The sequence below is a fragment of the Macaca nemestrina genome, chromosome 7 (genome assembly GCF_043159975.1).
Source record: "Macaca nemestrina isolate mMacNem1 chromosome 7, mMacNem.hap1, whole genome shotgun sequence".
Lineage (NCBI taxonomy): Eukaryota > Metazoa > Chordata > Mammalia > Primates > Cercopithecidae > Macaca > Macaca nemestrina.
The window spans coordinates 169,483,638-169,497,063 of NC_092131.1; the positions used below are offsets into that span (position 1 = coordinate 169,483,638).

The 13,426-nt window shown below is 39.6% G+C and overlaps 1 protein-coding gene across 14 annotated transcripts in view; it reads left to right on the top strand.

Annotated features, from left to right (window-relative positions):
* Positions 1 to 13,426, top strand: part of LOC105467273 (formin 1) — a 468,877-nt gene that overhangs the window by 407,645 nt on the left and 47,806 nt on the right. For 7 of the 14 annotated variants that reach the window (XR_011606208.1, XR_011606209.1, XR_011606210.1 and 4 more), the window contains exons 21-22: positions 1,340 to 1,424; positions 3,911 to 6,085. Coding sequence is in view for 7 of the 14 variants with exons in the window: in XM_071067172.1 (XP_070923273.1) it covers positions 1,340 to 1,424; positions 3,911 to 3,955 (130 nt within the window). In the remaining 7 variants the exon portion in view is untranslated. Of the gene's footprint in view, positions 1 to 1,339; positions 1,425 to 3,910; positions 12,513 to 13,426 lie in introns of those variants that run through there. The other 7 variants (XM_071067172.1, XM_071067175.1, XM_011716743.3 and 4 more) reach the window with 1 other exon arrangement.

Sequence of the window (13,426 nt, forward strand, 5' to 3'; positions counted from 1 at the left end):
GCATTTCATTTATCCATCAGGTGATGGAAATTTGGTTGCTTCTACTCTTGACTATCACAAATAATGGTTCTATAAACATTCATATGCAAATTTTTATATAGACATCTTTTCAATTTTCTTAGTCATACATATATTTATGTACCTAGCAGTGGAATTGCTGGGTCATATGGTAATTCTGTGCCTAACATTTTGGAAAACGGCCAAACTGTTTTCCAAAGCAACGGTGTAATTCTACAATCACATCAGTGTATGAGGGTTCCAATGTCTTCACGTCTTCATCTCTAGTATTTGTTACTGTCTTTCTTTCTGATTCTAGCCATCCTAGTGGATGTGAAGTGGTATCCCATTGTGGTTTTGATTTGTGTTTCCTGATTACCAGTGACGTTGAGCATCTTTTGTACGTGCTTATTGACCATGTGTATGTCAGCTTTGGAGAAATGTCTATTCAAATCCCTTGTCCATTTTTAGAGGAGGGGGTATAATTTGTCTTCTTATTTGAATTGTAGGAGTTCTTTATGTGTTCCGGACACAAGTCTCTATCAGGTATATGATTTAAAAATATTTTTCCCATTCTGGAGGCAGAGGTTGCAGTGAGCCAAGATCACGCCTCTGCATTGCAACCTGGGCGACAGAGCAAGACTCCATCTCAAAAAAAAAAAATAAATATATATATATATATATATATATAAAAGTATATATTTATATATATTATAAATATATTATTATATATTATATATAAATAAGTATATGTATATATTATATATAATATATTAAGTTTATGTATTATGTATTATATATAATGTATAAATATATTTTTCAAATGGGAAAAAGATAACCTACAGAATGAAAAAGATATATATTTATATATTTTTTCCCATTCTGTAGGTTATCTTTTTTCCCATTCTGTAGGTTATCACATCTTAATTGATGTGAAATGGTGAATTTTAATATTTGTGGTTTCACATTTCGTCAGAACTTCATTCTTCAAAATCATCTCATTATCTGCTAAGTGGATCACAAGCCAGATAACACTGAAGTAAATCGTGCTCTGTGCAGTGGTGTTCCACCCGTCAGAAACTACCACATTGTTCACAGAAACAGTCTTCAGCTGGTGGAGAAAATTCAGTTTTGATAAAGCAGAGAAACCTTCACACCTAATTAGGGTTTGAATTTAATAACAAAAAGCATTGAAAAAACATTTCAGTATTTTCAAATTGCTGATGGATTAATTCAAAAGCATTTGGGTTTATGTTTAACCTGCCTTAACTCTTTCTTCTTTCCTTTTCCCTCTTCCTTTCTTTTCCCTGTCTCCCCTGTCTTTTCCCTATTTCTATTTCAGATTGAAAATGGCTCAGGAATCAGTCAGCAAGTTGACTTCAGAGAAGAAAGTGGAGACAAAGAAGATCAATCCCACTGCTAGCCTGGTGAGATATATTTTTCAACATAACCTAACGATTGTCATGAAAATTGAGTTGCACCCAGGAAGGGCTAAAACTCAGAGAAGAAACGTAGTATCCAGAGTCTCAGTTCCCATCCCAGAGTAGCATATGGTTTAAAAAAAAAAAAAAGGTATGTGTGGGTGGAGGTACAAAACATAGCTTTATATGTTTTTTCCTGTAAACTCAACATAGGTCATTTCTGATAAACCAAATTTAGTCAGTTGCCATTTCACATCCTTCCACACCCTACACACAGTACAATCACCCTTATCTCAAAGTATCTTTCTCTCAAAATGTTTAAATATACTCATTCTCTTCATTTGCTTTTCCCCATCAAAGAAAGAGGCAGGGATTCTCCTATTGATAGTTGGGAAATTTGAAGTGCGGAAAGATACAGGCTCCCCAGAGTCACTTGGCAAGTGGATAACAAAAACCAGGACCAGATTCTGGGTCTCCTGACATCTTTCCCTGTGCTGGAAAGCAGCAGTCTCCCCAGACTTCCTAGATTTGAGACCGCATTGTCCTCCAAAGTCCCGTTTTCAATAGAGATCACAGTGAATCTCCACCTAGGTGTTACAGACAATAGTCAGAGGAGCTACATGGTTAAGATCCCAGGATGTTGAGAATGAAATGGCCTGGGTTCAGAGCACAGCTCTGCCCCTTACATAGTTGTAAAACCTTAGTCAAGTTACTTTGTTTCTTTCTTTTCCATGAAAAGAGCATATTACTTTTCCTTTGGGGTTATTTTGAGAAAACTGAGAAAAGACGTGTAAAATGCCTAACACATAATAAGAGCTCAATAAATATTAGTTGTTTTTCTTGTTGCTGTGAATTGCAGCTGCTTTGGTTGACCCTGCAATGGGGAATGGCGATGAGTGGGGAATGGCGATGAGTGGGAAGTGGAAGTATCACCCTTCTGTCTCGGATTTTTCAAACCCTACTCTCTCTGGACCCTGATGTCCCACAACTACTTACTTTATCCTTTTAGATTGTTAGTACTTTTTTGCTGGATGCTTCAAATCCTTTGAAAATCTAAGTGGGATCTAAGTTATAAAGTGAGATTATTTCTGTTGATTGACCATGATGTTTCTCCCAGCAACCCCATGAGCAGCTAAATGAATGTTGCATGAGGCTGATGAATGAGAAATGGAGAAGTCCGGGCTGCACAGCCTGGCTGGTAAAGCGATGGTCGAGTACATGGTCCCTACCTAACCGGACATGTCCTCTGTGCCCATTTAATGGGATATTTAGGACATTCATTTGTATGATTTTCAGTGGCAGTTGGCTGAACCCTGATTTTTATCTTCCTCCTCCATGAGCCTCTCCCTCTTCCTCCAGACCTTTTATTTGGGCTTCTATCCAGACTTTTACAGCCAAGCCTGTTCCCCCAAGGCAGAGAGAATGGGGTCAGCCATGTAGACAAAAACGGTGGGTTTACGACCTCCCCTGTGAACAAGCTCCCAGTTGTGATCCTGGGCTTGTGGCGGTTGCTTATTTTATTGTCTGTACGGGTGGGTGGAAATTAGAGAAGAGCTTGTAAGCTGATTCCTGATTAAATTTCCCAAGTTAGGGATGGAGTCCAAATTTAGGATGGGTGTCGACAAATCATCAACTCAAGTTTATATCTAGGCCAATTTAGTAATTCACTGCAGCATCATACCTCATAGCTCATCAGCAGCCAAGGATCCATTCTCAAAGGCTTCTCTCTCTGCATCTGCTCATTCTCCCTTTTCCACTTTAGCCTTCTATTTGCCCTTCTCTAAGAGCAGATACACTATCCTTACCATACTCATGTGTTTACTTCCCTAATGTCACAGATACCATGAGGGTCCGTGTTTCTGTGTAGTGTGCTCCTGTTTATTTTTACATCTTCCCAGCAGATGTCCATGTTCTTCCCTTTAGAAGGCAGTCCCTGAGGAGGAAGCTCAGCGAATGAAGAGCATAACATCCATGGCAAATCGGGAACTTCTGCCATTCTGCAGAGACTAAATCTGGTCATCCCCCGTTTTGCATGGCTTTTCTTGAGTTCTGCCAAGTTGATCATTGGCAGATACATTGAACTTGGAAACAGTAATTTTTTTCATATCTTCTTGAGCATTCTCTTAATTCCGTCAGTGGGCCAGAGGTGGGGACGGAAGGGGTCCTTGAGTAACACTACAAAGTTAGGGTGTTTGTCACAAAAGAAGAGAACAGAAAAGACCACCCTGGCACGGTAGAGGCCCGTGTTTTAGATGGATGTAGTTAGTAGATTGGCTGGTTATTGATTTCTTGTTTGTTTGTTTTCTGGTGAGTAAGGGTGATAGGGAGGGGCAGATAACTAAGAGCTTAGGGAAAGAGCAGTGGAGGTCCTCTCATTTCTAGGCCGTTTGGCACAATTCCGGAAACTCAGCATTCTAGACCAGAATTTGAGAAATGTATCAAAACTTGAGAAAGATGAAAGAAATGATATATTCATTTTTCTTCCTTAACAGAAAGAAAGACTGCGTCAGAAGGAAGCCAGTGTGACCACCAACTAAGAGGAAGACGCATGGAAATGATGGCGCTGGAGATGGAGGACTGACCTTGCACGCATACTCTTTGTGACCACAGGGTTGCAGGACGTTCTTGAAAGATGTGTCACTAAATGTTTGTTTTGCTCATGTCTTTCTGAGGTCATCTCTTTCTGAGGTCATCTGCAGAGAGTGCCCCATGCCTTCTTTAAGAAGTCTCACATTCAGCCACAGGAACAATGGAAAACTATTTAAGGGAACATTGCAGAAATATTTGATGACTGTTTCTTGTCGAAGCCCAAAGTCCACTCTGTTGTAAGACCAGAAGAAATACCACAGTTTTCCCAAAATTTTTTTAAGAGCTGAGATTTCCAGCTTTATAACCAAAGCTTGATATAGGTCACATTGTCACAGAGGAGAGAAAGGATCATTGAGGACAGTTGCCTTGGGAGAGTTCAAAGTCTTTGTCGTTACACGCTGCTGTTTTGATTATTGGTCTTAGTTTTGATCCTGTTGCAGCAAAATCCTGCAGCATCTTTCTCTCCAATGTTGCAACTCACCAAAACTATTTTTGAAGAGGTCCAAGAACACATATTTTCCAGACTAGAAAAACGATTTTTTGTTGTTATGGTTTACGTAATGAAAAAGAGAAAAAACAGAATCGTACCTGGGTGGAGAGAGGGAGACATATAGCCATAAACTTCATCCTGGAGAACAAGTTACCATGCAAGGAGTTGACGTCAGTTATTAAGTGAGGCCCATTCTTGTTTTTACATCAGTCCTTAGTGGTTTTCTGGGCCAGCAGAAATTCTGCATCCCAGCTCCCTGGAGAAACTGTAATACCTGAGCAAGCATAGCCTTGGGGTCAGAGAACCTGCTTGGACAAGAGACCCAGCGGCAGAGCACCTTTCACATTTTGGACCGTTCATGAATGGGCAATGTGTTGACATGCAGCTGAGTTCTATGTCATGTCCTGTGACTTTACAGCTGCACCCCCCGCCCGACCGTCCCCAGGAGGCAGTTTCCAGACAGGAGAGCAAATGCAACTCACAGCCCCCGCTCATGACCTTGGCTGATAGGCATGTGAAGTAGGGTGAAGCAGGACTCTTTAATGTCAAAAAAAAAAAAGGGCAGAAAAAAGATTCCTTACATCAAAATGAAAAGGAGGTAATTACATTAATAGAAATCTTCAGGTGGAATGTTATTCATAGGCAGCTTTTTCTGACCCTGGCTCTTGAGTCACATAAGGAAACCACCTTGGACCTCTCTGATACTTTTGTCCTTAATCCACCTCTGAATTTATCTTGTGACGGGTGAAGAAAGAGGTGAGGGGTGAAGAAAGAGGACTGGAGATGAATTGAGAATATGTTCAAAGACTCATTTTAGGCCTTGAAGAAAGAGAGGCTGAGCTTTCTCCTCCAGTTGGTGGAGGACAGTCCAGAGATGGGCAGGAATCTTAAATTTCTTCCCAATCCAGCCATCACATGTGGCGTGCCCCTTGCCCCAGCATCTTTCAAGAACCCTTGGACTTGCCAGGTGCCTGAGCATCTTCCCAGGATATGCCTGCCAGCCAGCAGCCCCTCAGGAATGCTTCTATAACAGATCCAGTAATGAAAACAGCACCATATCCTAATCTAATGTCAGCTTCGGGAATGAAGACTGTGGTCAGGATCAAATCAAGTCACAGAAGCCATATTCATGCAGGTGCTAACTGCCTCTTCTACTGGTGCAACTGAAAGGAATATGGTAACACGTTGGATTTTTAAAATTCATAATGAAGGAATGAGACAAGCAAAATGGAAAAGCCGAGAAGGAACTTGCATGACTAAAAAGGCTTGAAGTTGCTTGTGAGCAAGAAGCTTTTTATGCTGCTTTCTTAGTTTCTCTTCGTTTTCACTTAACTCTGAAGACAACCAAAAGAACTGATCAATTAAAAACGAATTCCACTTACAGCCATCCTATGCTCCTTCTAGTGTTACCATGCACAGGAAAAGTGCCAGTTTTACCCATGCCATAGAAATCAGCTCTGAGTTCTGTGGGGCCAGCAGATGTCTAAATCCTTATAGGCTTGATGGTGAGAGCAACAGGAGATTTTCAGTGGAGTCACTGCTGTCCACTTTGGTCTCTAAATAGGATGCTCATGAGAAATCAGTGAAGGTAAGCAGGGCTGCCACTGTGGCCACGTCACCCTGCCAGGAACCAGTGCTGAAGAATAATGAGTGAGAATGCTTAATTTGAGAGTTAGACAAATGCAGCCCACTTTGGATTTCATCCTAGTGAACAGACTAAAACTGCAGTAAAATACCTATTTCTACAAAGCAAGGTTTGCCTGCCTTGGTTGGGGAAACCTAGTGGTTTTGTCACGCTAGTCAATGTATTATGTTGGTGTTTTAAGACACCATGGCAGAACCTTCATTATTCTCACCTGTTCTGAACCCTGCGTCATCTATCTGGGATGCCCCCTCCCAAGTCCACCAATGTACCACATTGCTGACACGGCCTTCATTTTTAACTCAAATTGAGGCTCAGTAAAGGTCAATGACAGTTTGTTCAAGGAAGTTCATCTAGAATAATCTGGAGGCCTTGAAAATGATCTCTCTAAAATGCTGTCGAGCTTGTATTTAGGGCGGCAGGAGAGTCTGAACTTTCTGGAGAGGAGGTGATCGGGATGCCATTCGGCAGCTTGAGCACATCCAGCCAGCAGGCTTTAAGTGGCTGTTCTAGGCATAGCCCTCCCTGAACTAGAAAGGAGAGTAACCAGTGTTGCTAGCTGTGTCTAACCAGACACTCACACCTGACTTACTAGTAACTCTAAGAACCCTTAACTTACAAACAACTTTGTCTCCTCATAGACAAAATTTATTAAATCTGAGGACACAGTTTGACAATAGTTCAGATTCTTGCATGAGCAATCGACAAGCATCAGAGCACGCAATATCATAAGTTACATAAATTGCACAAAGTATATCATAAATCACACTATAGATATGTTAGGTAAAAAGCATCAGGCCCATGAAGTATCAAAAACCAGGTTAGGAGGTGTGCTGTATGGCTTTCACTTCAAGAAGTGGCAGCTTATTGGGGAAAAAGAAGTAAGAAAAAGTGTGGCCAAGCAGAAGTGAATGTTTATGATGACAGTGGGGGGCCCAGAGGTCATAGGTGATGGCCCTACTGCCCAACAGTTGCCTTTTGAATCCTATGTTGATGATGGTGTCTTTCTGCACACTCACTGCAACTTACTCAGGAATTATGGAGAAAGATTATCTGAAATCTGAGAAGTGGAATAAGGAAACCCAGTGGTGCTATTACACCTTTAAATGTTCTAGCCAAAACAAATTGCCAGTATGGTTGAGGAATGGAATATCAGATGGCATATGCGGTCTCCCCTCCTCTCCCCTATCAAGGACAGTAGAAGCTGCAAACCTCTTCTCAGCCTCCTTCAGGCACCTCCTGTTTTCATAAGCACCATAAAGAATGGTGTTTCTTAAGTGAAAAGTTCAGATACTGCTGGTAAAGAAACTGGAAAAAACTGAAGGAAGGAATAAAACATGGTAGTATTAACACCTCCAGTAAGATAAGTCATTGGTATGGTTTTTCTAAGGGACACAGTGAGATGTAGCAGAAGAAATACGTGTATTTTGGGTGAAGGTTTGCCTATTGGCCTGGGATTGCACATTCTCTTTACATTATGCTGTCTGCAACAGAGAAATTTTCATTTGAATGATATTCTTCCTTTCTTGAAAGTTATATGTTCTCATTTCTATTTCTGCTTCTCCCTTGGCCAGTATCATTGATGCAGATCATTGCATGCAACAGCACAGCAAACTGCACCAAGTCAGTGTGTGAAGGGGACTTTGCAATGCACGCTTGCAGGCTCTTTTTCCGGGAACCAGGCTGTAACATTGACGGGGGAACCTCTTTGCTCCCTGACATACAAAATTGGTCGATTTTATAGTACTCACCTCCACCCATAAAAACAACAAAGATAAAATCAATTTGAAGCTTGATATGATGAGAAGGAAGAAGTCCAAAAATATATAGCTTCCCCCCCATATCTAATCCAAATATTAAATATCTGATTTTATAAAGTAGTTTAAATTGTCTTTTTAAATTGCTAACAAGAAGCATCAGTTATATTTGAGCTTCATTTTTCTTTTATCCTGTCTGTTCTAATAAAAGTGGCCAAAAGGTGGCGAGGAAAGAAAAAGCTTCCACTTTTCAAAAATTTTTTTGTATTAGTTATTTTATCTTTAGGTACCCTGCAACTGAAGAGAGTGGAGAGAATAAAGAAATGAACTTTCATTCATGTCTGCTACTTTGTCTTCATAAAGAAATCTGCAACACAGATGAAACCAGTCTTTGTGGCCAAGCTGATAGGATTTGAAAAGAGTGGATAATTTTTAGCCTTTCCAGAATGCAAATAATTTGTTGCATATATTTCCATTTTCCAGCTATAGAGAGAAACAGTCTAGCTGCCTGGAAACTGTTATTAGTACAGAAGTGGCTTAAAGAAAACACCTTCGAATAGTCCACTCAGCAGATCTGTCTTCTTTAGACTTACATAATGATACTCATATCTCCATTAGCGATTGCATCCAGGCATAACCAGGCTCAGTTACACAGCTTGTATGTGACCGGGAAGCCCATTTTGTGTCATTTCTGCACACCTGTCCTCTGTTGACACCTTATTAGAGACACTGCATTTTGGTTTCACAGTTCTTCATCTCCCTTCCCAAGGAATGGGCACTCTACCAAACTCTTCCAGATCAGTGCTTTGTTGGGAAGTGATGAGTTTTAACATGTCCAATTTGAAGCCTTGTCCAATTCTGTATCCTTATTTGTTCCGAGACTCTTAACCAATACTGTGATATAAAGTTTGCATTTGGGAGACTTGTGTAGTTAACAACTTACTTGGAAATAAGAAGATACTAAAATGGCGGCTAGCTAACTCTGTCTCTTAAGCTACTGTGCAATTTCTACCAATGGAGAGATGAGGGAAGCAAATTAAGCTTCATTCAGTAGGTCTGCTGTCTGGTAGAACTTACGGAACTCATTTCCTCCTCTATCCCCAGCCCTTCTCCTCACTACTCTGGTGATAACCAGGGGCATAGACCTTTTCTCTCTTACCCTTCTCTTCTCTGATAGGTTGGTTTCCTTCAGTCAACAGCTCACGTGAACTCCAGACTTTATTCTGTATTACATCTCTGAAGTTCTTGATCTGGGGAAGAGTGACTTTTACTCCATTTTTATATGAAGGTAGTAGATATAGCCATCAATTTATTTTTCTACATTCCCTCTAACCTTATGTAACTATCTATTTTTAAATCTTCTCTTAAATATACTGAGAATCTCTAGTCTGTCTCCTTTTCTAAAGGCTGATCCAACTACACCTGTGGGCCATTTTTCCAAGCTTTGCATGAAACTTGATAACATTGGACCAGCAAAATGCTAAAGAGACTATAGTTTCAGGCAGCAAATCACATCCAAAGAATTTGGCGTGAATTAACCTCTGCCACACTATAGCTATCACATAGGCTGAACATTTTCCTAAATTCTACCTGTGCAGACACTGAGGGGCTCTCTACCTTTGAAACTATGAGAATGTCTTAAATGAATATGAATATTTCTCTCCATCTACATAGTATGAGCTGCCAATGCATTATCTTATACTTAGTACATCAAGAAGGAAATCAGATGTTTTCAGGCACACGTTAGCAATGGTTTGTTAACGTCCTTGGCAAGTAGTTTAAATTGTGTACTTTCCTTCATTGTTCTCTTCAGGGACTTTCTTCCACTTTCCTGTCATGAAACTGCTGTATTTTTGATGGTTCAACTGGGTTCGCTTTCCAGATCTGTCTTCCTAAAATGAAAGGTTAGTCCCGTAGACCACTGGCTATTCAGGGAATGACTCTACCTCCCCATGACAAGGATGATAAGTGTTCAGGGATGAACCTGGAAACTCTTAGCATGGAGTTTGAATTCCAGATTTCTTTATAGGAGATGTATAAAAAGGAGTTTATAGCATACAAAAATTATACTGCTCTTCCCAATAAGGGACTAAAAGGACATTTGAAATCTTTATACTTTAGATGTTTTTGTGAGTTACAAATATCTCCTCCTTTTTTCTCTCTTCATGCTAACTTGTCTGTAGGTAAAATCTTATTTCTTCATACATCGGGCCACAAGGCATAAGGAAGGTAACTCAGCCCCACCGAGATTGTGTTCTGCATAATCTGAAAGGCTTCCATTTCTATTGAAAAATCCATGAGCGAGAGGGAAGGCGTAGTAACAATTCTCCTGTTTGCTCACAATGACACAAATAGGTTTTGGGGATCTACCTAAGGGATAGGTCTACAACAAAACTACTAATTTTATAATTCTGCAATTCTGTAATTTCCCGAGGCATAAGTAATATGACCATACTGTCAGCTAGATGGCTAATCTTCAAAGAGTGTATGTATTATTAAAAAGGATTTCCCTTTAAAGAACTAATCTAAAATACTTCTCAAAAGGCAGAAACTTTTAAAATTAGAAATTGGATAATTTTTAATCTTTAAGAATCTTTAGAGAAAACGTTGATTTATCATAGTCTTTTTCTTTCATTGAGTTTTCATTTAGACTAGCATGGCAAGCAGGGTGGCCTTGGACTTTGATTTAGGGGATTGCGCTTTGGCCTGGAAAATAAGCACTGGCCTGCATGCCTAGAACCTAAGTGACGGCAGTCAGCATCCTAGTGTGTATCAGACCTAGCAGAAATGTAAATTATTTCAAGTACTTTAGTTTTCTTAGTGATACCCTGGACCCTGGATGCAGCTTTCTAAAGTGTGTCTGATCCATGCAGTTATATGTCTTCATAGAGCTGGGGCCTTGTGAGGTTGCAAGCAATGGGAAGAGCAAGAAAAAAAGGATGCATGGAGGGGAAAAATTTGAACGAAGCTAATGCAATGTTTTGCTGATAGATTACGTTGTTAGGGAGCTGGTGATTTTTTGCCATGGTTGTATCCTGGACAGCTTTTTGTGGAAGTTCAAGACATCTGTATTAGGCAAATGTGAGTGCCCATGATCTTGTATTGATCAGTGCCAGACAATGTACTGGGAAAGCAGGTACCCCAGTGAAGCTGGTCTGTACTTGTTTTAACAGCTCCAACAATTTCAGATCCATGGGGCTGCTTGTCCATAGACCCTGTTTACTCCATGCCTGTTCAAAAGTCATTATGACTTCTAGCTTTGTTTCACTTTCTCCTTTCAATACTTCTGTTCCAGCTTCCTTTTCCTTCGTATTCCATGGCTATTTTTTTTTCTTTCTTTACAGTTTCTCCCAGACCCAGATTTTTTCACCTCTCTGCATCATAGACAACTGAATATCTCCCTTGGCCCCTCCTCCCTCCCCTCACACCCTGTGCTCCATCCATTCCTCAGCCGTTTGGACAGGGAGCCCCGCTGTCACCAAGGAGCCCATGTGAGACACACTGCTGTGACTGCCTCTTGTTAATGTCAGCATCACCTCATCACTTAAGCAAAAAGGAAAATCCATAAAAGAGATGGAAAATACGTCTCTTTTTATTTTACTTTATTTTAAGAAGGTTGGGCAGGGTGGCGGGGGGGTGTTATTCTAGGCCTTCTCAAGTTTTCATAGATTTTACTTTAATTAAGGCCATTCTCTTGATAAATTTGTACATCAGAGCAGGTCACCAGCTATGATGCAGAAGGCCAAATTTTTGAATCTCAAGCAACTCTGCTGCTGGACAAATTGACTTAATTCTGTGCAGGCAAAAACACTTTGAATCATAAGGCTTTTTATTGCCACTCCATTCTTACTACTACTCATGATTCAAACATCTACCCCTATTCTGAATCAGGATGTTGACACTTTTTGGTTATTTTCAGATGAACAGTAACTGCTACACTCTTGAAAGCACTTAAAGTGTAAGCGTGTCCTAAATAGCCATTTAACCTGGTAAAACATTGGCTTTTCTGTTTAGTTAAGTATTAGACCAATCTGTAGATATAATCTGAAAGGATTTTAGGCAGTCATGAAGACAATTGGGGAGAGGAGAAGGCCCTTTAAAAGACATGAAACCTTACGTGCTCTTGGATATTTGTAAGCATAATAAGCTCATTGGATTCAGGTATTTTCCCTTTGCGTTTTTAAAAATATGTATTTCTGATTTGTTTGCATATTTAATTTTGTCAAAGCTGAGAAATGCTCATGAGTTGAATTTATAAATGTCATTTGCAACCAAATGAAGTATTTATTTTTAAAAAGAAAAGGTGAAGGAACCAATACTGATTTGTACATAATAAAAATATGTGTGCGTATTATATATATTTTTTTTCCTCCTTGACAGTACTTGGTCACCATATCAAGTGTATTTTTGTATATAATATATATTGATTAGAAAAATGTCAATTGTCTAGTCAAAAAATTCTCTGTGATAGATTATATTTATCCTAATCTGTTGATACCTCTGTTAATTTGTTTTAAGAGATAGAATTATATTTTTTGGAATTTACAGAGAATTGCATTCATGACTTTCAATTGTAAATATGCTAAGGGTATTTTAATAAATCTTGGTTTCATGTCCATCTGGTATGCAATGCAGATTTGTTTTCAGGAGGCATGTAAAGCAATCTCCCAGTAGTACTGTAATGTGGATAATAGCTGTCATTTCTAACTTGTATTACCACTCAAGTACACTGTTACTTCTGAGCTGCAAGAGCTGGGTCTGAGGAAGTCTATCACTGGTATTTCCTTTTTTCTCCCATTTCTACCCTTTCAACTGTGGGCAACTTGGCCAGGCATTGAAGGCTAACAACCAACAGACAAAACCAGCCAGGCATTAGGCTTACCCAAAAGCAACACTGCTTGAATATAAATTGCCCAAGGGACAGGGCACGAAGAGATTGGTGACTTCAGGCTATGGGTTGAAAACAATAAACTAGAGAAACAGAATAGAAACATGATTGTATGTATTATCTTAGCACAAGGTGCACATTATTTTCAAGGAATAATATGAAGCATGCAGGTATTTTATAAACATAAAACCAAAACACTTTAAGCAAAACACTCTTCTATTTAAATACAAAGGTAATTGTGTTCTTTAATTAATACATTTCTTTGGTGTTCCTGAATGCCATACACTCTAGAGTTCTAGATATTTGCTGCAGTATACCCTATCATGTATAGCAATGTTTAATGAACAGACAGTTATTATCTAGGAAGACATTTCACCACTACAAAATCTTCTAAATCATAGTCAATGAGCTGCAAAAAATCTTTGGACATTGGAGAAAATCTCTCAGTAAAACTGCTGAAGTTCAAGGGAATTGCTAAAAATCACAGTGTTGGTGAACACTTCAAGACTAGAACCCGGATTTTTTGACACTAAGGTCAAAGTCCTTCCAACTGATGGATTCATTCATCAAATTAGACTGCTCTCTCCTTCAAAATACTCTATCATGGAGAAATATTCCAGAACTATTTGAAAAGAAGAATCC